General features: G+C 35.9%; 5 protein-coding genes across 9 annotated transcripts; all 5 read left to right on the top strand.

Moving 5' to 3' along the window:
• The first annotated feature begins 693 nt into the window (after nucleotides 1-693).
• Nucleotides 694-9,459, top strand: LOC140769804 (alpha-L-arabinofuranosidase 1-like). The gene is made up of 18 exons (XM_073110673.1): nucleotides 694-903; nucleotides 1,201-1,417; nucleotides 2,014-2,068; nucleotides 2,633-2,844; nucleotides 3,232-3,353; nucleotides 3,424-3,577; nucleotides 4,270-4,339; nucleotides 4,779-4,924; nucleotides 5,027-5,072; nucleotides 5,155-5,207; nucleotides 6,066-6,210; nucleotides 6,706-6,824; nucleotides 6,988-7,059; nucleotides 7,176-7,279; nucleotides 7,814-7,870; nucleotides 7,970-8,168; nucleotides 8,750-8,893; nucleotides 9,097-9,459. The coding sequence occupies exons 2-18, from the start codon at nucleotides 1,241-1,243 to the stop codon at nucleotides 9,217-9,219; spliced, it is 1,998 nt and encodes a 665-aa protein (XP_072966774.1). The 5' UTR covers nucleotides 694-903; nucleotides 1,201-1,240; the 3' UTR covers nucleotides 9,220-9,459.
• A 61-nt stretch (nucleotides 9,460-9,520) lies between these two features.
• Nucleotides 9,521-11,993, top strand: LOC140769805 (protein ROOT PRIMORDIUM DEFECTIVE 1). 2 transcript variants are annotated; one of them, XM_073110675.1, is made up of 2 exons: nucleotides 9,521-9,800; nucleotides 10,027-11,993. In XM_073110675.1, the coding sequence occupies exon 2, from the start codon at nucleotides 10,155-10,157 to the stop codon at nucleotides 11,454-11,456; it is 1,302 nt and encodes a 433-aa protein (XP_072966776.1). In that variant the 5' UTR covers nucleotides 9,521-9,800; nucleotides 10,027-10,154; the 3' UTR covers nucleotides 11,457-11,993. The 2 variants fall into 2 exon arrangements, with proteins under 2 accessions (XP_072966776.1, XP_072966775.1); XM_073110674.1 differs by having other exon boundaries at nucleotides 9,521-9,940.
• A 799-nt stretch (nucleotides 11,994-12,792) lies between these two features.
• Nucleotides 12,793-14,938, top strand: LOC140770816 (co-chaperone protein p23-1-like). Of its 4 annotated transcripts, XM_073112100.1 has the most exons (6): nucleotides 12,793-12,939; nucleotides 13,112-13,237; nucleotides 13,545-13,725; nucleotides 13,799-13,952; nucleotides 14,041-14,078; nucleotides 14,563-14,937. In XM_073112100.1, the coding sequence occupies exons 2-6, from the start codon at nucleotides 13,200-13,202 to the stop codon at nucleotides 14,659-14,661; spliced, it is 510 nt and encodes a 169-aa protein (XP_072968201.1). In that variant the 5' UTR covers nucleotides 12,793-12,939; nucleotides 13,112-13,199; the 3' UTR covers nucleotides 14,662-14,937. The 4 variants fall into 4 exon arrangements, with proteins under 4 accessions (XP_072968201.1, XP_072968204.1, XP_072968202.1 ...); XM_073112103.1 differs by lacking the exon at nucleotides 13,112-13,237 and having other exon boundaries at nucleotides 14,563-14,935; XM_073112101.1 differs by lacking the exon at nucleotides 12,793-12,939 and having other exon boundaries at nucleotides 12,946-13,237; nucleotides 14,563-14,938.
• Nucleotides 14,939-15,558: 620 nt separating this feature from the next.
• On the top strand, nucleotides 15,559-19,767 carry LOC140770740 (aquaporin SIP2-1-like). Its single transcript, XM_073112000.1, has 3 exons — nucleotides 15,559-16,110; nucleotides 17,159-17,416; nucleotides 19,430-19,767. The coding sequence occupies exons 1-3, from the start codon at nucleotides 15,574-15,576 to the stop codon at nucleotides 19,601-19,603; spliced, it is 969 nt and encodes a 322-aa protein (XP_072968101.1). The 5' UTR covers nucleotides 15,559-15,573; the 3' UTR covers nucleotides 19,604-19,767.
• Nucleotides 19,768-21,692: 1,925 nt separating this feature from the next.
• Nucleotides 21,693-27,167, top strand: LOC140771183 (CBL-interacting protein kinase 32). Its single transcript, XM_073112621.1, has 15 exons — nucleotides 21,693-21,928; nucleotides 22,718-22,960; nucleotides 23,060-23,122; nucleotides 23,793-23,864; nucleotides 23,986-24,093; nucleotides 24,177-24,257; nucleotides 24,761-24,814; nucleotides 24,919-25,044; nucleotides 25,126-25,215; nucleotides 25,474-25,596; nucleotides 25,698-25,808; nucleotides 26,018-26,131; nucleotides 26,239-26,295; nucleotides 26,387-26,461; nucleotides 26,892-27,167. The coding sequence occupies exons 2-15, from the start codon at nucleotides 22,790-22,792 to the stop codon at nucleotides 26,964-26,966; spliced, it is 1,320 nt and encodes a 439-aa protein (XP_072968722.1). The 5' UTR covers nucleotides 21,693-21,928; nucleotides 22,718-22,789; the 3' UTR covers nucleotides 26,967-27,167.
• The last annotated feature ends 625 nt before the right edge of the window (nucleotides 27,168-27,792 follow it).

Raw genomic sequence — 27,792 nt, 5'->3', positions numbered from 1 at the left:
GAAGAGATCTTGGTATAATTTTCCTTATTTTAAGAATAATTTTTTATTCTAAAATATAATTATTTATTTCATAATAACAGTTATTAGTTATATTCTAGAATATAAATACTCTTTATCAAAATTACATCTTATAACACACTCTAACGTAATCTTTAATATCTATCTCATTAATCTACTTTATATCAAATTAAAAGTATTTGTCATAATTTTATAAAATATTTTTATTTTTTCTTTCAATTTATATCACATCGAAAATAATTATTATACTCTTATTTTATAAAATTAATAAATATAGAGATAGTTATTCCTACACTAAATCGCTTGTTTTGTTAATAATAAATAACAATTATTATTCCTATTTAAACCATATTTCATATGTCAACAAACCTAATATATATATATATTAGTATGTGTTATGATTCTTAGTCACACTTGGTCTTTTAGGCCTTGTATATATACATATTTAGTTGTTACTTGTTAGATCTACTAATGCTTACCACTTTGTTTGCTTGTTAGTAGAATCACTTTTCTAATCCCCTCCTTTAAAGAAAATAATTTATTGGATAAGGCATAGATGGGCCCCCCACCCACAGCCAAAGGCCACACGCATGGACGCAACTGAGACGTGGAGATGTGGACGCTTGACGGCTTGAGCTGCTATTGCATGCCTATCGTCTCCGTTTCCTCCGTCCGATCTAAACTCCACGGTCGTGATCTCTCCGATGACGGCAATCAGGACGAGCTCCTCGTCTACCCTCTGCCACACAGCTGGCCTGGGATTTACTCCCGCTTCCATCCGTTTAGGAACGCACTCTCCACTTAACGGCTCTACTTGAACGCGTCGGATTCTGCTTCAATTTCTTCGTGGGCGGGTCGGTTTCCTGCTCTTCTCGTCGGGAATTGGTAAAAACTTTGATCTTTTTCCGACCCAACTCGTAATTTGCTTTCAATTCCATCAGCTGTTTGGGATAATGCCCAGAAGACCTTCTTTTTCTTGTTCTCTTTTGGTATTGGTGATTGTTTGTCGGCTCTTCCATCATTGAGGGAATTATTTTCTCCTGTTCCGCTTCAAGCTACTGCTCATAAAATTGTCCACTTTCTAGGGACGTAGTTGGAATAGTGAGTAGTTTTTGTGATCTTATGTTGTTCTTTCTTCTGTTGATTTGTCCTGTATTTGGTAATATTCATATGCATATGTAGGCTGTATTGGTGACTTAGGTTTGAATGTGGTGAAGAGGAAATGGATCTTGGAAGGTCATCCTTTGGTGTTATGCTTTATGCCCTGCTTCTACTGTGTACTAGTTGTAAATGCTTGTCTCATGAGCTAGGGGCCAACAAGAGTGCCGTCTTGATGGTTGATGCTTCACCTCAATTTGCTCGACAGATCCCTGACACTCTATTTGGCATCTTTTTTGAGGTGAGCAATGCCTTGTGGATACTCTTAGCAACATGTTAATCAGTTGCATTTAATGAGGCTCGAATTCTGATGGTGAGTTAATACTAATAAAATGCATTTAGTATCTTAAATTTTAAGGTCACCACTTAAAATTTGAAAAGGGTACTGTCTTATGCCAAGATTTGAAGATAATACTAGTTTGAGAAAGTTTCATCCTTTTTCTCTTACGAGAATACAATTATACTTAATAATTTGAATGTCTTTATTGTCCCGTGTTTTGCTTCTTTGTGACCTACTAAAAGGATTAAAACGCTATGTGAGGCACGTCAGGATGTCATGAGAAAATGATTTCTATTTACATGGATCCTTTAGAAACATTTATTTTCATGCTTACCATTGTTCGCATGCTAGGTGCATGAATCCTTCCAAGTTAGATTTCATGACAACCAACTGATGTTCTGTAAGCTGTACCAGATTCTAAGTTAAACTTACATCTTGACCATCATCTTACTGAACGTTTAGAAGTTTTAAAAGATCGGGTGACTTTTGATTTTGTAGCTTGGGGATGTATATTACAACAGTATATCTGTAACACGTATACTCTCATAACATTGCAGGAGATCAACCATGCGGGAGCTGGTGGAATATGGGCAGAACTTGTTAACAATAGAGGTAAGTTAAGTGCTTATAATTTTGAGATATACGCAAGTTATAGGGTTTTTAAAGAAAACATTTCATACATTAGTAGACATTTTAATGGCTCGACCTAAATTTCATGCATTGGTTGACATTGAATGACTAAAACTAGCTATTTCTTGCATCCGTAGGGGGATGGAAGTGGCTAAAAATAATGACCTCATTGCTCCTAGTATCACCAAGAGCTAGTCTAATTATTTTGACTTATGAGTGAACCAGTACCTAATTTGAAGGCTTTGATGTAAGCTCAAAATATTTAAGTACTTGTTAGGGCTTGAATCTTCAGCAGATGTTTAGAGTATCATTATGAGCAGAAACAAAAAACAAGTTTTTTTGAAAGAAACTCTTATGGATAAATTGGTTAGAGTTATCTTTGGTAGGATTGTCTGTGGTCTGGTCATTTTGCAAGTTCAAAAAATTCAAGTGCTAACTTCTTAAAAAAATTCCTTCCTGGAAAGAGTCTTTTGTCTTTTGTTAATGGTTGTCTTTTGTTAATGGAATAAGTCATGTACTGGTTTATTTTGCAATGTACTTTTATAGGTTTTGAAGCTGGGGGTCCTAACACTCCTTCAAACATCAATCCCTGGTCCATCATTGGGAATGAATCTTTCATTTCAGTGTCTACAGACAGGACATCTTGTTTCAGGCGAAATATCATTGCACTTAGAATGGAGGTACTCTGTCACGACATGGGGTCTTTCATCTGTCCAGCTGATGGTGTTGGCATATATAACCCTGGGTACTGGGGCATGGTATGTGCTTACTGTTTTCATCATTATTCTTTAAACTACTAATACATTGATAAAAGAAAGATATAGATTTAAAGTTCATGTTATTTTGACCATCGTATGAATCACTGCTGGGAATAGTTCATGTTACAAATGACTTGTATTTCTTTTACTCAAAAGAAGACAAAGAATAGGTGACAGATCCGTATACAATTTGCTTTACCTCCTTGTTCAGCTTGAATGGTTTCTTCCACTTTAAGTTTAAGTACTTCAATATTCTCGGCAATCATGTCTTAGTTTGAAACTCTGAGGTGCTTTTCCTTTGGCCCTTTGATATTTGGCAATTCTTTTTTCTTGATCCAAATCTATCTGCTTCCCAGTCATTTGATTACTGTTTGTGGCAAACTCCAGAATATAGAAGAAGGGAAGACTTATAAAGTGATACTGCATATCAGATCATTTGAATCAGTTAATTTAAGAGTGTCACTTACAAGCTCAGATGGATTGCACAATCTGGCTTCTGCTAGTATCATGTGAGTATCCTTTCTATCTTTCAAGTGATGATTTTAATTCTCGTGATTTGAATCGACTGTTTTCATGCAGAACTGCTGATTCAGGCTTGTCAAACTGGACAAGGGTGGAGCTTCAGTTGGAATCTAAAGGGACAAACCACAACTCAAGGCTTCAATTAACAACTACCAGAAAAGGAGTAATATGGTTTGATCAAGTATCAGTCATGCCCCTGGATACTTACATGGTATAATTGACACAGATAAGTTTCTCATATTGCCATGAGTGGATGATCAACAATAGATGGAGTGTTTTCAAGGGATTTTGACTGAACTTTTATGTCCTGTCAATATCTTGCGTAACATGTTTAAGAAGATACTGAATTGAAGTCAGGAACTTCAGGGAGCAGAGAATGATGCTTATCTCACTAATATGATTGGTTGCATTAATTGCTATACTCATATGCATATAAAACAATTAAGATTAAGGTTTGTTGTGAACAGAAGAATAATGTTATCATGGCTTGCTTTATGCTTTCTCTTTTGTTCTCTCTCTCTCTCTCTCTCATGTGTACATATTTGTGTAGATGCTTATATAAGGGCATGCCTACCTACACAGATGAACAAACAGACAAACACACACATTCCTGTATCCTGTTATGTGTGAAGATAGCATTTCATAATTTTAATAGTAGGAAGTATCAATTACAGCTAATCAACATTTGTTCTAGTGAACTGAGGGGCATGTCCTTTTATCAGTATAATGCACTAACAGCACCTTCTCTAAATTTTGATGTTTCCTTGATAGGTAGGATAAGTTTGCAAATGTGAAGATGTGTTTAGTTTTCATAATTAAGAGCAACAATTTTTGTGATTCTCACATGCTTCTTCATTTTAAGTTTATATATCATGTATTAACTGGTTGTTTCAATCTATACAGGGACATGGTTTTCGCAAGGAACTTGTTTCCATGCTTGCAGATTTGAAACCTCGGTTTATACGATTTCCTGGTAAATAGACTATCCTCTTCCACGCATACTGCAAACCAGCTATCAAATATCTGCAAGAATGTGTGTTAGGGTTTGGTTGGTAGCATGCAATAACACCTTGCTAGAAATAGTCTGTAATTCTATTGGCTTATTAATTACTATGTACTTTTCCAAGAGATTTGCTTATTTTGCCTGTTTGCAGGAGTTTTAGCAGGTAATATAATAGTTGGTTAGTTGATGGTATAAATTTTGTAAGATGAAGTCACAATGACATCATTGTCATTAAAGTGGCCTCGATCTCTAGGACCACGTAGTTCTAGTATATGAATCCATGTAATGGACATGCATTATTAAATAGGTAAGAAATGTGTGTAGATCCAGCCACACATGTAATAAAGCCTTCCTCTTCTGCATGCAAATATGACTGTAGGCTTTATGTTTGGATGTTTTGCACTTTCAGGAGGTTGTTTTGTGGAAGGTGAATGGCTAAGAAATGCATTCCGGTGGAGAGAAACTATTGGTCCATGGGAAGAGAGACCCGGACACTTTGGTGATGTTTGGATGTACTGGACTGATGATGGTCTTGGTTATTTCGAGTATCTTCTGGTAAAATTGAAAGTTCATAGAATCCATATCCAGTATTGCTTTTATTTAAAGTGTATTGCATTCCATTGCTGCTTAAATAACTCATCTTGATGCTCATTTCAGCTTGCGGAAGATCTGGGTGCTGCACCAATCTGGGTGTTCAACAATGGTATTTGCTTTTTCTTATTAGCTATCTATTTTGTATAATGATGCCCATCCTTATTTATTCCATTTGTTTCTTATTACTCCAGGGATAAGCCACAATGATCAAGTTGATACCACCAGTATCTTACCTTTTGTCCAGGCATGTCTTGGCTTGCTACTTTATCCTTTTTATGTTGGATGCCAATTTATGGAATTAAAAAGAATAAAAGATCATAGTACGAATTATGAATCTCAGACATCTCATGCTACCTTAGTCACGCTCCATATATCAGAAGAAAATGATGGGGTCTATATTACTATATAAATACTGTTGTGAGTTTTTAATCTTCTGACAGGTTTTGAACTTTAAAGATATACACGATTGAACCAGATTGTGTGATTGGCTATTGTGTTTGAATTAGGTAATCAAACACTTAACCAGTCAGATTCCCAAAGTAACTCCACAAGTCTTCTATTGGCCGTAGACACAATAACACAAGTTTTTGGTCCAGCCTTCCAGTTGTTTCTTATTCCCTGGATCTGTCAAAATTAAGCATTTTATAGTTCCTATGAGTACAAGGTTTCTCAAGAGGGAGGGGAGGACCAAAATGGCCTGGAAGGTAGTAGTAACAAAAGACATGGTATCTCTTGGTCTAAATTTTAACCTTATATTAAATGGGGCTGAATGGAAGAAATGGAACCATTTAGCTGATCCCAAACAATGGGTTATTTCTTTACCTCCCTTTGTTTTAAGATCTTTGGAGACGATGTATATATGAAGATTTTGAGATCAGTCTCTCTCTCTCTCACTCTCTCTGTGATGAGGTAGTTTTGGTATATGGATTTATTCTATCCTGATATTTTACTTCTTCCTTGGATTGTCTTATTGCACATGAACAATGATTTTGATCTTTTAGCACTTTGCTGTTCTTAAATATGTGAATGGATGTCATTTCACAACCTCATCGTTGTCAGGAACTTTGTTGTGCTCCAATTTCTTCATTTTCCTGAATTACAGGATACTCTAGACAGTATTGAATTTGCTAGAGGTAGCACTGACTCAAAATGGGGTTCCGTTAGAGCTGCAATGGGACATCCAGATCCGTTCCAGTTGAATTATGTTGCAATAGGGAATGAAGATTGTTGGAAGAAAAACTATCGAGGTGAAATTTTCTTGTACTACCTAGAATTTTGTGCTATCTCATGGGTTATAGCTTTACATGTTTATCAAAATAGTTCATATTTGCTGATAAAGTATTTATCTGTTTTTGTGGAACTTAATATATCTTATAAACTACTATATCTGGAAACTATTAATGAATTGCTGGGCAAGTTCTTTATGTTAGTATCAGAGTGTGTTGTAGATATTGAAAGATTCCTATTCATGACTCATTTTCGACTTTCATTATGATTGGAGTAGACATCAGTTCCCAACTAGAATTTGAGATATTTAATCCTATAACAGCTGATCCATATTATTGACAAATTGCCCAGGTGATGATATGGTTAATTCTATAAAATGGCAATATCTTACCTTGTAACTATTTTCAGAGGAACTGAGGAACTTCTCCCTTGATGGCTTGCTGCAAAATTTCTACTTTGTTGGGGAACAACCACGATACAAAGCTAAGTCATATGACTCTGTTTTTGTTGGACAGGGAACTACCTCAAATTCTACAATGCAATAAAAGATGCTTATCCAGATATTAAAATAATTTCAAATTGTGATGGCTCATCAAGACCACTTGATCATCCTGCTGACTTTTATGACTTTCATGTAAGAATAGAAAACAGCTTCCTATCAAGTTTGTGTCTTTGCTTCTTCCAGTTAAGTTTGCTGTAGGATGCTTCAATTAACTGTAGTATGGTTAGTATATCTTACTTTGCAAGCCTTTTTTCAATTTGAGATGAACTCTGATGATTTTTTTTTTCTTGAATAGGTTTATACTTCAGCTAGGGAGTTGTTCTCAATGACTAATCAATTTGACCATACATCACGTGTTGGGCCAAAGGTAGATGTTAGACTGCAAGATATTCTCTCATTTACATGTGAATTCATGCCGTATCCAGTTCTTCAGGAGATGGATGAGTATATTTCTAAATTTAACTTTTGATGACATAATTTCAGGCTTTTGTTAGCGAGTATGCTGTGACTGGATCAGATGCTGGCACTGGAAGCCTTCTAGCTTCATTAGCAGAAGCTGGATTTCTAATTGGGTTAGAGAAAAATAGGTCTGCTTCTGCATCCCTAATCATTTTAAGTTCTAGCTCTCATCCTAAAGTTCTATAAGAATGCTCTCAATAGATGGCAACGTTCCTCAGATTAGGAGTGGGTTGGACATATCCTACAGAGTTAATGATCTCAATGGACATTATTATGTTCCTCCATTCTAGAGGTTCTTTGTTTAGTAAAAATTATTATATATTAGTGTTTATTATTCATCTAGGGTAGGATACAGAATCATTGCCCTTAAAGGAGATCTGGAATAGAAGGAAAGCTTAACTCGATCTGTTATATCAATAATGCATTGCTTGAGTTGGTTATATCATGGTAGTATACTAATATTCATCAGTTTCAGATTACTAGTTTGGGCTTGTGAATAGTGACAACTTGTACATTGCTTCTTTTTTTCTTTCCTTGTTTAGCCATGGAGACATGCTAAGGAGGAGCAGAGGAATTTTGAGAATATAATAACAAATGGAAATCCGACCTCTTGTTTTTATTTGTGGCATCTGAACTGGCTATTTCTTATGCTTTCCCTGCAGTGATATTGTCGAGATGGCTAGTTATGCACCACTTTTTGTAAACACCAATGATCGGAGGTCAGAAGTAATACTAATTCTTGTACTTTCTCCTCTATTTTTAGCGGCTTCTGATGATTTTTACAACAAAATTCTGATGATTGTGTTGATAAATGACAGGTGGAATCCAGATGCTATTGTATTCAACTCTTGGCAACAGTATGGAACTCCTAGTTATTGGGTACAGCAATTTTTCAAGGAGTCAAGTGGTGCAACCATTCATCCCACTACAATTTGGCCTAATGACTCTGGTTCATTAGTAGCATCTGCAATTACTTGGAAGAGCTCAATAGACAACAGTAATTATCTGAAAATAAAGGTAAAGTTACGGTGGCCTTTAAGTCTAAAAATGGTCGCCTTCTCGGTTTCGTTCAATATTATGTTTGAAAGAGTCTACAAACTTTACAAACCGATCTGATCTCTAGGTATACTGACATTAATCCTCTATAGCATTAAAACAAGCTTTCAAGTTATATGCTCAATACTAAGTATGCATAAGATTATTAGAGTATCAAAGAATGTTGAAAACTGTTTATTCTTAAATCAAGAGATAACGCTTTTGAAGGTATTAGGGCATATGATATTATGTGAAAGATTCAGGTTGATCTAAAGTTAAATTCAAAAAGGTTGTCTCTCTTTTTCTTTCCCTGAAAAAAAAAAGATCTACTTCTTCTGGATCACTCGGAGGGTTTAATCTTACATTTATATGAACTCTAACCGAGCGAGTTCTAGTTTCATTGCTGGCATCACTAGCCTGTTTATTTGCTACTAGTACAATAAATTTGCTCAATCATTAGCTTCTAAGATTTCTCTTGTTGGGAGAGCCTGCATAATTGCACAAGAACATATATCAAATAGATTTGGTCATCACTTGTTACAATTGGTCTGAGCGTCTTGCAGATTGTCAACTTTGGGAGAACTACTGTGAATCTCAAGATCTCTGTAGCTGGATTGCATTATGGCGTCAATTCACTCGGGTCCTCAAGAACCGTTCTCACATCCAGTAATGTGATGGATGAAAATTCCTTCAGAGAACCAAACAAGGTACACCTTTGATCCAAACATGATTATGGAAGTTATCATAGCAGGCGCATATTGCTCAATTCTCATTGTTTATGTGCACCTCTTTTTTTTAGTACAATGGAGCTTAGCAATCATTTAATCAAAATAGCTCAGTGTCAAATGCTTGATCTCCTCAAATTCATCTAGCAAAATGATGATGCCAATGTTTTCAATGGATAATGTAGGTGGTTCCGCGGCAGACCGCACTATCCAACGCCGACACGGAGATGGATGTTGTGATCCCTCCTCATTCATTCACCTCATTTGATTTGGCACTTGCTCAGACAGAGTATTTATCAGCAATGTGAAGAATTTGCAAGAGAGAAGAATGGTTGATGATGAGAAAAGCCAGAAGGAAAGAAAAGGATTAGTCTGTCTTGCATCTAAATGCTGCTTTGCATGTAATAAAAGATATCGATAATAAAAGTTGGATTCTTGTACATAAATGCTACTCTAAAGAAAACTGACTGTTTTGGTGGTTAATACTGATTAATAAATTATTAAACCAACCATATAATTAATTGAAAGGTAATTGCAGTTTTCAAGGTAACGTATCCTATTTATTTATTTGGTGTAATTTATCTCTAAGTAACGGGTTTCGAATTCGGCCCAATGGATGCGAACCGGAAGACTTCCTACCCACCCCCCACACCCTCCGGCCTCCGCGTATAGGTCGGCATCCTCCGCTCTACGCGCCATTGCTGCGCACTTACTGGTGGTGAATCGCGTGCTATCCAGTTCATCCAGGCCCAGATTTTTTTCATGTGGTTATCGGTTTCGGCGAATTGGGTCGGCGTATATTGGCTTCCACGATCTTGGTTGCAAAGTTTGCGTAGGATTGAGCGCTACCTGTTTGAAGAAATTTCCCAACGAGCTGCTTTGCCTTCGGGTGCGTTCCTTGGGTTTCCTTTATAATGTTTTAGCCGGTAAAAATTCTTGATGAGGGAGAAGTTATGGTTGTTTTTAGTGGGACACTGTCATGAGGCTGGTTTCGATGGCTCGTGGGGTGCCATATTGCTAGTAATATCGGTGATTATCTTTTTCTTTTGGTCTCTAGAATTAAGATTAAAGTTCTATTTTGGAACTGTGAGTGGCATGTAATGCTGTTTCTGCAGGATTCAAGAAGTAAATGCATCGGCAAAAGAAATGCTTTCGTAAAGAGAGCATCTCGGGAAGCTAGAGAGTTGAAGGTGCCAATCATATTACTGAACTTTTGTTTCAGCTACTGTAGGTAAACTCGGTCATGGCATTGAGAATCTTTAGGGTGAGGAGCATTTTGCCAAAAGTTCCCACTTTTCCATCAAATGAGGTATTCCTGTTTGGACCATTTACCTATAATCTGCAGAAGAGATGGAAGAAGCCAGTAGATTCTGCTCAAACTCGATTGGAGAGCAGAACAAGAGATCTCAGGCTTGACAAGCTGATGAATCAGTTAAAGAAGTTGAAATTAGTCTTGGGGTTGCATGAGTTCATATCAGAACAGAGGAATGGATATGCATCTGTTCAACTCCTTCTAAGATGGAGACGTGAAGTTGGATTGAATATAGGAATAGGTGCTTTTCTCAGAAAGTATCCTCACATATTTGAGGTGTATACACACCCAGTTAAAATGAATTTTTGTTGCAAGGCCAGCCAAAAGTTGATTGACTTGATTGTAGAGGAAGCTATGACCATCAAGTTAACAGAACCAGTAGCTATTCAGCGATTGAGGAAGCTTCTCATGATGTCTACTAATGGGGACTTGCACATCCATGCTATATGGCTCATAAGAAGAGAGCTGGGATTGCCTGATGATTTTAGAACTTCTATCCTTCCACACTATCCAGGAGATTTTGTTCTAAAAGATCTTGATACTCTATCGCTGGTCTCCAAGGATGACAATTTTGTCAAAGCAGAGGTTGAGAAATGGAGGGAGAAGGAGTATATCGAAAAATGGTTGAGTGAGTTTGAGACAAAGTATGCATTTCCAATTAATTTTCCAACTGGCTTTAAGATTGAAAGAGGTTTTAGGGAAAAGCTAAAGAACTGGCAGAGACTCCCTTATTTGAAACCTTATGAGAAGAAGGATGCTATTCGTGTCGGTAGTGTAGAACGATTTGAAAAACGTGCTGTTGGCATTCTTCATGAGCTTTTAAGTTTGATGGTAGAGAAGATGGTTCCCCTTGAAAGGTTGGCTCACTTCAGAAGAGCTTTCAGCATGGAAGTGAATGTGAGAGAGCTTCTTCTGAAGCATCCTGGCATATTTTACATCTCAACGAAAGGGAGCACTCAAACTGTTTTTCTCAGGGAAGCATACAGTAAAGGTTGTTTGATTGAGCCTAACCCTGTCTATGATGTACGAAGGAAAATGTTAGACCTTGTAGTATTAGGATGTCGAAATACTAATACAATGGAACATCTAGAGGAGCTTGACGAGATATATAACAAGGAAAGCTGCAACAGATTGAATGCTGGTCCATGTTTTGAGAGTCAGAGTGAACAACAGCAAGTTAATGGGAATGTCAGTGGCCCAGATGTTGGATCTGATGAGGAGACTTGTGACTAGTTTTTATGCTTGCTATTTTATTTGTATATCCTTTACCAGAGTAAGCTGCAATGTTTGATTTCTTTCCAAAGAAATATCATCAATAAGTACAGTGAATACACTTGTAGAAGAATCATGCTAAGTGGCTTACAACAGCTGATGAAGAGAATCAATATGGAACTTTCGAGTTTGCATGTGTACTTACAAAGTGACATATACAGCTCTGATGGGTAATCAGATCCCAAAGGTCTTATCCAGTTTGGTACTGGCAGAACAACCACCCATCTGGTGAATAGCTTTCTGTTAGCAGAATTTTGGTTTTTCTGACAATTAGTTAGTCTTCAGAAGTTGTATTTGTCTGCTCAGAGGACTTTCTGGGAGAGTAAGGTACAGAAACTATAAATTTCAGCACCACCACAAGATGTTCTTTGTAAAATTTGGTACTTTTTACTAGTTTCTTTTATATTTTGGACCTAACTTACATATCAAATATAATAATACCATTTAGTTGGTCTGATGCACTATGAGTATATATTTCTGCAAAACTAAATATCATAGCAAGAACGGTATGCAAACTTTATAGGCTCATAGTGTTCTCAATTTTATTTGTCAGTCTTTGCACTTGGTTTATTCATATCACATATGCTTTGTCAAGCAAATTATACCATAGTTTTCTCATATCCACTATTCACTACTTAGATCTACTACTCTTGAATCAGGTTTTATTACATTTGGAAATGAATTTTATTTTTCTCCCTCCTTTTCTTTTTTGGTTGTATCTATTTTGGTTGATCATGGATTGATTACTTACTACTATCTGAATAATTTAAAAAAAAAAAAGCCACATTAAGTCACAACTACAGTCTACAGCATATTAAGTCAAAAGAGTCTCAAAAATATTTCCATGTAAACAAGTTATTATGTGAGCAAATGAGAAAGTCTGTTGATAGAAATTTCATTCAATCATTAATGGAGATATAAGCGATGGCTTTTTAACACAAGTTTTTTATGTGTTTATAATAACTAACGACAATATGTTAGATCCGCGTTAGAGTAATTAAAACAAGCCAAAATGGCCTAAATCATATATAAAGAACACTCTAATTTACCCCCAATAATCTCTTGTCTCGGGCTTGTAGAATTCTAAGTGGTTATTAAAACTTATATTTAGTATAAGGTTCGTTCGTAAATAGTTTAAATTCATTTTTAATTCGATTATTAAACGGGTCATCATTCAACACATTTAACTTGAATCGATGTAAGTGGGTCGGATTCGGTTGTGTCAACCATTTAATCCGTTTACAATCCAACATCCGACTAAAATTCTAAAAAGGCACCAATGACCAATGGCCAATGGGAGAAGTGAGGCCAAGTTGTCTCCTGTTCGTCTCTGGAACCTTCTAAGTCCTTCGACGTCGTAAATAATTCTACACATCAACCAATTCCAGCATTCCGCTGCCATTCATCTCCTGCTCGAGGTGATCTCTACTACGCTGACCATGAGGTAAGTTTGCCCTCGTCGGCTCTCTTGGATCAGGTTTGGGTTTCTTAAGCATTTGTTAATCTGAGTTGGGTTTATGGTCTTGGATTTCTAAAAGCATGCCTTTTGTTATGTGGAATGAGCTTGTGCTCAAATTTGTTGCATGTGTTATGAGTTTGGGTTGGTGGATTTGCAGAAGTATTTAAAGATGAAGAATTGGAAACTGGAGTTGGGATCTCCAGATATGCTTCTGTGCATGAGAAAAGAGCAAGATACATAATGACATGATTTTCCTAAATTATTTGACTGAGAATAGCCCCAAGTTAAGTTATTTTGTACAAATTTGATCAATTTAGAGTCTTCTTATCTTTGATTTGCTGATTATGATGATGACCTCTTGCGAGAAGGCTTGGATAATGGTATGATGATTGTGATGATGATCACGATGTAGCCGTAGATTCTATATGCACAAGAAAGATATGTCTGAATTGTAATATTCTTATTGTTAATGTACTCATTTGAGAGTAGGCCATGAACATATCATGATGCAGAAATACTTAATATCTAATGAGGACATCTCCACCTATGTATGTATGATCCTTATTTGTAACACCTATGTCATGTTTTAGCCGCCATCCAACTCTGAAATGGGCCCAGAGGTCTGACAAGGTGAACCTTACAATAGAGCTGCCAGATGCAAAGGATGTGAAGGTCACTCTCAAGCCTGAAGGGAAATTTAACTTCTCGGCAACAAAGGACGGGGTTCCATATGAAGTTGATGTTGATTTGTTTGATAACGTTAATGTTAAGGTATGGACGTTCAGAATTATGGAAGTGGCTCTTTTAAAAGTTAATGCTTGAAGTAACTGGATATTTGTTTCAGGAGAGCAAATTTTATGTTGGTCCTAGGAGCATTGTGTATGTTGTGAAGAAAGCTGAGAAGAAATGGTGGAGTCGATTATTAAAGCAGGAAGGGAAGCCACCTGCATTTGTTAAAGTTGACTGGGATAAATGGATTGATGAAGATGACGAGAATGGTGAGATTTGAAGGCAAATTTTGTTATTACTTTGACCTTATATGTAAAAACTACTTGACTAATCAAGTGTTTTAATATCTGGTAACAGAGACCTCTGGCAAAAATTCTGGAGACAAGGATTTCTCGGTATGCTTCATATGTGTAGCTTTTGCAAAGTTTTCGTTCTGATCTTTTACCATAATAGTGAACCATAAGAAGATAATGAGAAATACGAACATGGATTTATGTCCAAAAGAGTTTAAGATAATTTCCTTATATATAATTTCCAGCAACATGCAACTAATTTTAAGTTTTGTTTTTCCATCTTTCTTGTGTCTTCTTTTGATAAATGTAGTTTACATTTTGTTTAGAATTTTATCTTTTGATTAGATTTCTATAGCATATTCTCAATTACAACAAAGTGTATCTTGATAAACTTTACTGGGTCAGAATTTGCTGGCTATCCTCTTCTCTTTTGATATCAGGAGTATGAAATGATAATGATATAATCAAAATGATCGACAGGATATGAACACGATAATAGCTGAAACTTGTTCTTTTTCCAGCTCTCTGTATTACCATAGTTTATTTTAATGATGCGGTGACTGATCTAGGTTGTAAAACTTTGCAGAAGAAGCAAGCGAGAAAAAGAAGAAAGTCGAAGAAGAAGAAGAACCTGTTGCAGAATATGCTGAGCAAATTAAAACTTGACTGTATCTGCAAAGCCTAGATGAGAACCCTGTTAATATTTTGAAATCATATTTACAAGCTAAAAAAAGCTCTAATATTACGTCTAATCTTCATCAAGTTCATGGAAGAAATCTATCCTGTATTGCAGTGACTTGAATCTGATGAATGCTTTTGTTGTAAAAGTGTAAATTTGATGTGAAAAACCTTTTAATATCAGTCTGATAAGTTGTTCACAATGTGCATTCCTATGGATGAACATCTCGGTTTGCAGCAAAATGCTTGTCAAGAGTTGTTATTGAATTATTAAGATTGCTAAGGAGTCACAGTATTGATGGGTTTCTCAATCTTATGTCTTGGTCTAGAAAGGAGAAGTTTTGTTTATTTAAGTTTGCCTCTTATGTTTTCTTACATGTTTAATTTATTTTGAAAGGTAAATATGAGATCAGGTTAGTATGAAAATAATTGATCCGATAAATGATTAGATATAAATCTTTAAATTGAGTTACTTATATGAAATTTTAAATTCTTAAAAAGCTTGTTAAGTTTCAAAGAAAATTTCATAAAAGTTATTTTTCTGGAGGCAATTTGTATCAAAGAAGAATTTTTGAGGCAAAGTTCTTGGAGGATTTAAGATTTGCTAGTCTAGACTTATATTTAAGAAAGAAAGGCATTGCTTGCTTATATTTACAAAATATTTAATCTTAAATTTTATACAGGTAAAATAAAGATTTAGAGATGATTAGTTTAGTGAACAAAACTCCTAAAAGGGATATAAAATTCCAAAAGTTCCCCATTTATTAATTATTCTTTTTCTTGCTGTTTTAATACACGCTTGACGCTTATATAGAATTGCCAATCACATCCATCTTACGCATAAGCCCTTCAAGAAGCACGAAATTTGTTTCAGCTTTTGGGTAGATTTATGACAATGTTATTTTCTTTGAGGACATTTATGCAAAAGTTCACCCTCTTCGACACTCCCACTCCCCTCCCCGCCGCCGCGACCTCCTCGTTCCTCGACTTGGTACTCAATGCTGCCTTTGTCGAGAGACCTACTTCTCTCCTACTAGAGAAAACCAACGACGAATGCCCGGGCCAAAGAGGAGAAATGTGCCATTTTTCCACCAAAAAGACTACCTTTTGGCACCAATTCGAGCCTCCTAGAGAAGAGTCCGACGACGAACACCGGAAAAGACGGCGACCCATCTCGCAGATCGGGCTAGTGCGCTCGGACTTCGTGGTTTCCTTCATATGGGTCTGCTCCGGATCCGTTCTCAGACATTTGGCGTGCAAGGTTCTGGGGTCCGGGATGAGCCCAATCGCTCTCGCGATCAAGGGGTCGCTTGCCGTGATCTATCTCTACTGCTTCTCCTGGTTTGGGAAAGCGACCAACGGTGGGTCGTATAATCCACTGATGGTTCTTTGTTATGCTATTTTTGGGGATTTTCGAGGGTTCCTGTTCGTTGTTTTTGGAAGGATTCCTGCTCAGGTGAAATGTTATACCTTTTTTATTACGGACTAGTATTATTTGGTGGTCAATAACTCTGGATTTTGTTTCCAGTTTTGATTAATTTCTTTTTCTAAATAATAACCGACATATGTCTTACCATTTTATATATTACACTTTTTGTGTAGGATGATATTGCCATAAAAATCAATTGTAGATGTTGCAAAACTTGTTGATTACAATGGCTTTCTATGTTCCTTGTAGAAATGCAATTTTCCTTTTAGGTTGTACCAATGTATGTATTAGTATTTTTAGACGTGTAGTTCCAGAACTACCACTAAATAGTCTATCTTTTTGCCACTTTCAGCCTTTTATGAGTTTACTTTTCCTTATGATGCTTGCTTATTTATTGCTTGATTATGTGGCTTGCAGATAGTGTAAGGATCTAATTGTTGCAGGTAGTGATTGACTAATCTCAATTAAATTAATTCATCTGGGTTCTTTTAATTGTCTTGTGTCATGTTCACTCATCATTGAATGCTAATGAAGTGACTATTTCATGTTGTTAAGAACTAGCACACCTTTTTGGTCTTCATGTAAGAAGGTTAAGGTTTGCATAACCTGCTCATGTGGTCTGATCTCTTCATTCTGTTTTCTTCAACCTGCTAACTAATGACATAAGGGAAATTTTGGGTGGATTTAATATGTAATTGAGTAGAGCACAATGGATCTAAATTGCATAAAGCACTTCTCTTAATTTGAACTTTTTGTCTACAAAAAGCACTTGGTTTCTAAATGTTGCTATTCAAATGTGAATTATGTAATATTTTCTATGTGATTTAGGTGTATCTTCACTGGTAGGACATCTCTATCAATGGCAGATTTAGCTACTTTACTTCCCATTCTTTGCCGTTACTGCATACCTTTCCAAGTTTGCCTGGTCATATGTTTATCGATTCCAGCTATTAACTTATCTAATGGTTTAACCAAATGATATGTGTCTTATATGGTTGAAAGATGATCTTTGTGGGATGAATTGTGTTCCAGAAGAATATATAGAATACTCTCAGCTCAAATCACCATATTTCAGGTGATTGGTTCTATAATTGGCGTTTGGTTAATCAACGCAACCTTTCCTGCAGCGGCCCATGGTCCTAGTTTGAACGTTGATATGCATAATGGCGCATTAACAGAAGGATTGCTTACATTCGTGCTTGTGATTGCCTCCCTTTGGCTGAAGAAAGTCGTGAAAAGCTCTTCCATGAAAACATGGATATCAAGTACTTTAAAAGTGATATGTCACATCATATCATCTGATATGACTGGTGGAATCCTAAACCCTGCTGCTGTAAGTGTTCATTATTTTCTAATGCAAAATGTTCTTCTTTTCTACTGTTTATGTCCAATCTCTTGTTCTAGGTGCTAAGTTGAACTTTGAAAGGTAAGGATGATAGAGGAAGTTGTGTGAGCTTCAGATCTTGTATTTAATGTTCATAAGATGATCAGCAAAAATTATCCATATCTAATCCATTACTCTATTCATGTTAACTAGTAAGTAGAGACTAACTTAATGGGGAGTTCTAACTGTTTTTATAGTATTGAAATTTTCGTACTTTATAGTAGAGGTAACTGATAGTTGATGAGTTTGATGTTGTAACGTATAATCTTAGATGGACCATTCTCCAATATTTGCATATGTTGATAGTTAAAATGATGAGCTGGATTGGCTATGATCATCGGCTAACTTGCATCAAACAAGTATTTATGCATATGTAGTTTTTCTCCTATGGTGCCAACAGGACAAAATCATGTCAGACAGCCAAATTGATGATAAACTCCATTTTTCTTTTTTCAGTATTTGATCAATGTTACTAACTAGCCCAAAAGAAATGGTTCATCACTTCATATATTTGGAGATCCAAGCATCAGGACATTTTTCAGGTTGTAGAAGCGCTGGTGTTGTAAAACATACGATGATGCATGAAATCTGAATCCTACATAGATTATCATGATCTACGTTTGTCAAAAGATACTAATTTTAGATTCTTTGGAAGCATGTATAATAGCAAAATATTGTATTGGCTTTTAAATTAGAAGGCCATTCCATTCACTTGATGGATAAGAAGGGTTGCTTCAAACCAAATATTGTTTGGTCCATAGGTACTTTAAGTAGAGGCCATTAGTCAATATGATCGTAAGGTTTGCCATCGACCATCGTGCACGTGCACCAACTAGGCCCTAGGTGAAACAACTGCCCATGCAATAGGACTATTTTTCATACATGTTGGTTCCTTCGTTGGAGCCTTGTGCACTTAAATGCCCTCTCTTAGGTAGTATAAATTTGTATTTCATGAACCATATTCTATTAGATGGTGTGAGAACTGTCACAACTCTTTCTATATTAGCAAAACATAGGCTCTTGTACTTTAAAATGCATGCCTCATAATAATTTATCAGGATTCAGTCCTCTATATTAAATATTAGTGAAAGGAAGAGCTCCATTATTAATTATTCATGGAACAAAGTTTGTGTTCTATGACCTTATACTCTGGAGTTTTCTAGTACTGCTCTAGATAGTATGCACCTCCAAGTTTTATTTAGGAGAATATTCGCAGGTACTTTTCCAAGATCATTGAACTCTGTACTTCTCTAGAGCTGCTCTAATAAGTATGTGCTTCCAAGTTTTACTTAGGAGAATATTTGCAGGTACTTTTTCCCAGATCTGGGTTTACAGCCTCCATCTATAGTATCAAAGTCGACATATCCGTGAGACTTTAATCCTTCCGTTGTTTCCAATTTTTACTCGTACATGCATTTTTTTTCCCATTTTGGATAGTTCTCCTTGACCTGCCCTCTAATTTCTCTAACTTTGCTTCTTTAGCTCTCCTTTCCTGCCAACTTTTTTGTTCCTCTTAATGACACTTCTAATTTTAAGACTCATTTTTGTCACAACCATTACTTGACTTCTCTTTGTGCCTAAAAGTTCCACTCATTTACTGCGATTAGCATTTATATAATGCCAATGAGGTGCATTGTGCCTTCCAACTTTACTATAATTTCATGTATGATAAAGAATAATTGACTAAACCTTCTATTCTACCATTTCGGGATCATACATGCTTGCCGCACTTCTGTTAAGCACTTATACCATTGGAAATTACAGGGCACTTGAATAACACAGTAGGAGAAAGTCTGTTTGATATCATTATGTAGCCCTTTAATCAAAGATTTTTTTTTTCCCTCAAAATATCTACAAGAACTCATGATTTATTCTTTACATCTATGCTTGTAGTGAATTTGCTGCAAAAGATGTCCCACCTCTTCTTGATGAATAATATATCATGTCGTTTATTTTCAACAGGCCTTTGGTTGGGCATATGTTCAAGGGGAGCATTTAACAAAGGAACATCTGAGTGTATACTGGCTTGCGCCCATGGAAGCGACTCTGGCTGGAGTGTGGATATGCAGCTTGTTCTTCGAGCCGCAGAAACACAGGAGGCAACACCGAAAACAAATCAAGTTTAAATCTGACTGATGTGGTTCATACTCTATGTATCATCAATTTTCTTTTGTTCCTCCCTTTATATTGTTCTGTATATTTTTTTCCTCCACTCCATTTGTAAATAGCAGTGAGCTTATGAATAAGTTGTTTGCATATTTCAGTTCCATTGACTGGTCTTTTCTATGAGCAAACTATTTGCCAAGAAAAATTATAAACTTCTCCATGTTGTTTTCTACTTATTGCAGTTTATATCTTTCCAGGACATGTAAAGAAGAAACTTTTGAGGAGTATTCATGCAAAAAAAAAATTAAAAAAAAAAGAGAGAAAAATAACAACTTATTCTGTTTCATAAGAGTAACAAATTAATGTAATGAAATAACTGGAAACTACCTATAAGAAAAATAAAATGAAATAAGGTTCTAAAGATGCTCTTTTCTTAACAATAGATGAGCCAGCAGTGGCAACTACTTTTTTTTTTTATATATACTTCACAATTACTTCTTCCCATGCATTATTATCATAATTCATTTGAAAATGAGATATAAAATTAAGATGATTTTGTCTTTATCACGTGCAAAAATAGTGTTATTTTAGTATAGTTAAAGTTATTAAATACCTATAATTAATGCGTTGGTACATATGATAATGGACATGTTTTTTCTTTTAATATTTGGATGCAAGTCGTGTAATGTTTAAAATAAATTAGACGTGTAAAACAAATTAGAGATAAGATTTAAAATAATTAAGAAAAAAAACACTGACAAAAGAAGTTGGTTTCGGTACATTTCCCATGGCCCGGTGTTTAGTTGGGAGCATTTAATTTTGTGGAGACTAAATGCCTCTGTTTCCGAAAAGAATTAATTTTTTTTATCTAAACTCATAAATAATAAAATAATAATAATAATAATAATAATAAAACCAACAACCATACTACAGCCAAATTGTGTATTGAAAAGCTGGACTCATTAATTATAAACACACGTGCTTGTATGAAATCATAGTGTAGTTCCATTGACCACCACCACCACCTCTAGGGAATTAATTACTACGAACAGAAACGTGACAAGAAGGAGGAGGAGAAGAAATAATAAGGAAATAGTTAAAATGATTCAATTTCCTGTAGGTTTTCTTGCTGTGGAGTATCGCGATCTCCTAAAACTCCTGCCCCAAATGGAGTACTTCATTGCCACTCACCCATGATTAGGACGTCGAAACAATCAAAATTATAGATCTCATATTTTGTTTGCATGCATACACTTGCCTGCTTACTTGTCGTATCAGGGGAAGGCTTGATTGGAGAGAGCTGTCCTGAGTGGAGGTTTTGAACGATCTTACAAAATCTTGGTTTAAAAAGAGTTTTGGATAAGTTTTTGGAAGACTTTAGACCCCAAACCCTGAGGGGTTTTCATGAACAGTCCATTAGTTTCAATTCTTAGAGGCCACATGAGATGAATTAGCTTATAGCTCTCATGGAATGAGAGGATAGTTGGATCAGCTCACAGCTAAATTTATCGAATTTGAATACAAAATTTTAGCTCGTGTTTAGTTTGAAAAGAAAACGAGCATGACTTGGTGAGCTAAGTAGTGCTCAGTTCAAGTAGCTACAGTTAAAAAGTAATAAACCTTTGAAACTAAAGATTAAACAATGAAGTCTCAATCTGATGGTTAAAATACTTCATTAACTATGTTCGAGCTAGATTGAGAGCTCTACTTCAGCACATGTTTATTCCAAGGTTTCATCTTTTTTATATTCTACAATTGTTCTCTCATCTGGAGTTTGAGATATTTTTTAAATGAATTTAAAAAGGTTAAATTCAACCTAAAAATGAGATTCGAATCCCATATTTAAATTATCAACTACTCTAGCAGCTGCTATGGCCTATGGGTCATTAAGAAAATGACAATTTTTATACTTTAAGGTAAGTAATGTTAATTGGAGTTTGTTTTTAGAATAAATAAAGGTAGAGAGGTACAGTGGGGGGTGGCCCATGCTCTGACAACTTTGAAAGAAGTGTACAGCTACATGTGTAATATGGAGTTGGATGACCACACACCTCCTGCTACTACTTCCAAACTACTTCCAAACTTTTTTCATCTATATAACCTACTAATAGACAGTGTTGTGTTTACCACCATGTGTTCCTTGCCACATATCAATCCCTGCATTTCTATGCTATTCTTTTCCTCCTAGTTTCTATTGTATTGGTCCCTTTGCATCTCCCAGGAGCCAATTTCTAGGAGAAGGAGATAAAAAAATAATCTTCAGCTGCTATATCCAAAGATTTTGTGACTCCCTCTCTACTGCTCCTCAGCTCAGAATAGTTTGTTGTCATCCCTTGTTTGGGATTTGAGTCAAAGGTTAGGTTCCTTCAACTTGATTACTGAGTCAAGTTTTCTGGTCATAAATTGATATTGTCAGAGAGGTTCTTGAATTGTTTTTTTTTATATCAGAATCTATATAGTGATGGAAGATCATTTGAGATTTAGGAACCAGATGTTTCTCAATGGTCACACCTTGTTTCTGTAACTTTAATGCGTAATTTATTTATTGGGCTTAGGAATTTAAGGTCCTAGTGTATCTTGGAATTCTTTGAACGCTTGCACAAGTTCTAATTTCCGGCAACTTATGTAGCTTATAAGATATAGTCTCCTGTTTGGGGGGGTTTGATTGTTCAGCTTGTTTGATCTTTTTGGCCAGATTTTTCTTTTATTGAGCTGTTAGTATGAAATTTTGGTCTAATGCAAAGATTGTGATACTACCAGTGAATGGTTTAGAATGCTGCGTACACTTTATTGCAGAGGAGTAGAAGTTGTGGAGTAGATTTGGTAGGAAGTAATTAAAACTTAATATGATGGTTGTTATTTTCTGTCTTTGGATTTTTGCTCCCCGTGTTGTAAACTTGTCATAGTTTCCTCTGATAGCTAAATGAGTGGTAGCTTCTTTTTTTCCCTCATACTTGTTGACAAAAGGGTTGTCGGCTAGTATCATCAATCTTCTATCGAAATGTCATCAGTTAGCATGTTAGCATCTCCTCTTGGACTTTGTTAACAAAGTTTCCTTCCTTCTACTCATCATATTCTTCACTATACACCTCTTGGACTTTGTTAGCATGCTAACTTCACCTTTTGGCTCTCTTGTGAGTTCAGGTACCAATTGGACTTCTGAAGGCATATTTTCAGATCGGTTATCTCTAATTTTGCGGAGAGGATCAGTGAGCGATGAGTACAGCCAAGGTGAAACGTCGTGTAGGCAAGTATGAGCTTGGTCGGACAATCGGCGAAGGAACATTTGCAAAGGTCAGATTTGCAAGAAACTCTGAGACTGGGGAGCCTGTTGCTATCAAGATCCTTGACAAGGAGAAGGTTCTCAAGCACAAAATGGTTGAGCAGGTCTGTCTTTACTACTTGCTAGTTGGCAACATGTGGGAGTCCATGCTTCCACTTTGTGCCCACTCTGGTTTAACCTAAATTTTGTGCGTATAAATGCAGATTAAGCGGGAAATCGCCACGATGAAGTTAATAAAGCATCCTAATGTTGTTCGCATTTATGAGGTAATCTACAAGACTTCTGCAGTTTTCTTGCAGATATTCTCTTTTGCTTCTTCGGATTCTTTTCTTCAATTATTGAATTAGAAAACAACTCATCATCAATTATTAGACAATGAGGACAAAGAAAGAAAGAAAGAAAAAGGAGATAGGGGTCTAGGACCTCTACTGATGTATGCACATGCTATCTCATATTATGTTCTTGTCTTCTTCTTGGTATAAAGCTAAAATCCCTTTTGGGATCGTTTATCTGTTACCTATGTTCATCGGGTTTTCATTTATATCTTTTGTAAGTCGGTCTCATTTTGTAAACAAAACATGAAATCAACATGTTTGGTTCACTTAATAGTTTATTTTTTAATTTAGAATTAGAAGGTTAACATGGAAGATAGCTGTCTATCTAATAATTAAATGTTCAGTAAGCAATGAAATGTGGATTTTGTTTACCTACAACAACTGCCAAAGGCTTAAGAAATAACTGGCATAAGTTGTATATCAACAACATCAGAAGGACTAAAAGCCAAATGCTTGTACATGGAGGTATATACCACTAGTTAATTGTCAATAGAAGGCTATAAGTAGTTTGATGTATATATACATGGGTTTAGTGTTCTAAACTATCTCTCTCTAGTGTGCTAATGGTAAATTTCCTCCCACCTTTGTTTAAAATCTCCAGGTGATGGGAAGCAAGACAAAAATCTTCATTGTACTTGAATTTGTTACTGGGGGAGAGCTCTTTGACAAAATTGTAAGTCCAATATGTAAATTCTAGTTTCTAATCATTGAACTGCTTCATGTTGGCACGTTTGGTTTCATGCATATGCTTCCTTTGACTAGCTCACATATACGCAATGTTTTTACTTACAAAGGTTAATCATGGTCGTATGAGAGAAGATGAGGCAAGGAGGTACTTCCAACAGTTAATTAATGCTGTCGATTACTGCCATAGCAGAGGCGTGTACCACCGGGACTTGAAGGTAATTACCTTCCTTTTGGCTGCCACAAGCATTCTTAATCTTCGCGGCTTACTCTAGGCTTAATCTGGGTCCTACATGTGCAGCCAGAGAATCTACTACTTGATGCACATGGAAACCTGAAGGTGTCAGACTTTGGATTGAGTGCACTATCTCAACAAGTCAGGGTAATCATCATCCATGCTCAAGGCCCTTGCTAGCAATTTTTTGATATAACAATATATTGAATTTTTGAAGTGTTTCTACAGTGTATATAGGACATTTAGTCTTGAATTTTTGACTGTATGATTTAATGATATGCGGGTGTTGTAGTTTCTTCTTATAATATGATGTAAATCCGAAGTACAAAACCTAGGTAATATAAGAAAAGTAGGCCGTAAAACTCCATTTTGACATAATTTTCTTTCTTTTCTTTCTTTTTGGTGATTTATCAAGGTCTTAGTGTTTCCAATGTTAGTAGATGCTAGTAGTCGTTGCCAGGTAGATCTGATACCTAGTACTTTATTAGTCAACTATCATGGAACTTCTAACTCCTTGTTAATAAACTTGTAAGAATCAGAATGGATGAATTTCTCTTCAAAAACTATGAAACTTATGTTACTTCTGCAGAAGTTATATTGTGATCCAGACTTAATTTTGCATCCTCTGACTCTAATGGTGCTTCTTCCAGGATGATGGCTTGCTTCATACAACTTGTGGAACGCCTAACTATGTTGCCCCAGAGGTATTACTGTCTGCTTCATAACTCAATTCTGAAGGTTATTGTCTTCTACTTAATTCTTTTTACCAACAGATTGTATCCTATGGTTCTATTGCTCTTCCAAATAGGTTCTCAATGACAGAGGCTATGATGGTGCAACTGCAGACTTATGGTCATGCGGGGTCATCCTGTTTGTACTGCTAGCAGGGTACTTGCCTTTTGAGGATTCTAATCTTATGACCTTGTATAAGAAAGTGAGTTATGTACCATATTCAGTGCTCCAGTGCATCTTATATAGAGATCATAGTCTAAGAGATGTTCTTTCATATATACAGATTTCCGATGCTGAATTTACATGCCCATGTTGGATTTCTTTTAATGCCATGAGGTTATTAACAAGAATCCTTGATCCAGACCCTACAATGGTGAGTTCAAATATTTGAAGTTCTTCCAAAGACGATAAGTGATCGTCAAATATATACAAAATCTAATATGCAAATTAGATGCTGCAATGTGACTTCATACTTCATACTTACTTACTAAACGAATAAAGAACTGAACAAAGATATACTTATATTTTTTGCTTTGCCTTGTGGGATTGCTGTAAATGGGAATGCAGATATTCTTGTTATCATATATTTTCAAAAGAACAGATGACTTTATGCTATTGTAACTTCTGGCAGCGAATAACAGTCCCTGAAATATTGGAGGATGAGTGGTTCAAGGATGGTTATAAGCCTCCAGAGTTTGAGGAAATAAATTACGCAAATTTGGATGATGTGGATGCTGTCTTCAAGGACTCAGAAGTGAGTTGAAGTCGAGCTTTAATAGTAAAGTTTATGGTTGTTGACATACAAAGATGTACTATCAGAACTGATCTTTGAAATCTCTGTTACATCTATTACAGGAACATCATGTGACAGAGAAGAAGGAAGAACAGCCAGCAGCTATGAATGCTTTTGAATTGATTTCAATGTCGAAGGGGCTGAATCTTGGAAATTTATTTGACACAGAGCAGGTAAAGACTTGATTATGTGTAGTTAGTCAGCACACATCTATATTGAACTACAATATAGAATCTCATACAGATAATGCTAAATATTGTAGTAATTGTTAATTATTAACTTCGGGTCTAAATTGCTAATGGTGAATTTTTGTTATTAGGACAATGGTGAGTTTTTGTTATTTGTATTTGATTTGAATAAACTTCCCTCTAATTTGAGACAGGAATTCAAGAGGGAAACCAGATTTACCTCAAAATCTCCAGCAAAAGAAATAATTAGCAAGATTGAAGAAGCCGCAAAGCCTCTAGGCTTTGGTATCCAGAAGAAAAATTACAAGGTTGGTAACTTACAGTGTAACTATTATGACAAATAGTTCTCTTAGAATAGGAATATAATTGGTCCCTCATTTTTTTCATCACAGATATTTATTTTTCTTTTGACCAGATGAGGCTAGAAAATGTCAAGGCTGGGAGAAAGGGAAACCTCAATGTTGCTGCTGAGGTGAAGTGTAATTTATTTTGGATTAAAACGCTGTTCTCTCAGATAAAAGAAAAAACACCATATGTGCTTATGATTACGTGAAATTCTTCAGATATTTCAAGTGGCACCATCTCTTCATATGGTTGAAGTACGGAAAGCCAAAGGGGATACACTGGAATTCCACAAGGTAAGTTTGTGTATTAACAACTAGGAAAATATATGACTTCAAGATAGTTATACTTGTTTGCAATAAATTTGCATCATAATGACAAACACTATCTTGTTCTTTTCCCCATTGGAGAGGTAATTACATTTGCCCCTTGAGAATAGATAGGAGAAAGAGGAGGAAATAACTTGACCCAGTAGAATAACAATAGTTTACCAACTACGACATTACCTGGTAGAATTATTATAGCAGTAACATGAGCTAGATTCTCATATTTCTTGGACATGCGCTAGGATATTAGAAAAACAAATCAGCATTTTCCCCAACGGTAGAAAGATTCTCATTTTTCATATAACTTTCAGAATTAATAAGCGTATGAGCAAACCTATCAAAAATTATAATAAACTTATATGTGCATGATTTTTGACTTCAATTATGTTTCTTACTGCAGTTCTACAAGAAACTCTCAGGTAGCCTCAAGGATGTTGTCTGGAAATCGGAAGACGATCAAGACAAAGATGCTTAGTGATGCATTCCAAATGAAAAGGCAATCCTTTTCCTTTTGCCTTTGCATATGTAATTACTTTTTTCGGTTTTTTTGGTCACCCTTTTTCTTCTTCCTTAGTACCAGTTCTTGGCAGCTAGCAGTATGCATCTAGCTGCTGCATTCTTTTCCGTTTTATTTGAACACTATAACATTGGGATTACTGGACAGGTTTGTTTTTCATTGCTTTCTTATCATTAAAGGATAGTGTAGGTGTAGCATTATTTTTATATACTTGTATATGTTAATAACTGTGAGTATTTGAAGATTTGGCCTTGGGCATTTGTAAAAAAGATTGAAGCTCTTCTCTTATGAATTGCCTTGATCATCCTTTTGGAGATAACACAGCTGAGTGTAGTTAACTTTGACTGCAGTCGTTCCAAATGTAAAGCTCCCATAGCAGGGTAATAAGGGAAGGGAAAAGGAGTGTTGTGTAGACACACTTCCAAAGTCCTTCCAAGCTGCAGTTTAGCATCATGCTTAAATAGTCTTTGCTTGACAAAAATATGAATCAATACTATCGCACAAGGAGCATCATAACCAGCTGAATCCTCACAAAGTTATTCTACTAAAATCTGGAACACCTCGATAGCCCTCAGGAATAACTCATCAAATCGAGATAAAGAAACAGGATTGTGTGTATATTTACCTTGAAAGTCCATAATTGCGCGCACACCAGCTCATTCCGATATTAATATACATGCAGGGAATACCAAGAAACTCAAACTGGATAAGTGATATCCTCAGTTACATGCAACTAAACTTGTGTGCGTGCAATAGGAGCAGAGCATCAGTTCAAGAAATACCC

The sequence above is a fragment of the Typha angustifolia genome, chromosome 11 (genome assembly GCF_048772165.1).
Source record: "Typha angustifolia cultivar Huaian chromosome 11, ASM4877216v1, whole genome shotgun sequence".
NCBI lineage: Eukaryota > Viridiplantae > Streptophyta > Magnoliopsida > Poales > Typhaceae > Typha > Typha angustifolia.
This window is presented reverse-complemented; position numbering and strand designations above follow the sequence as displayed.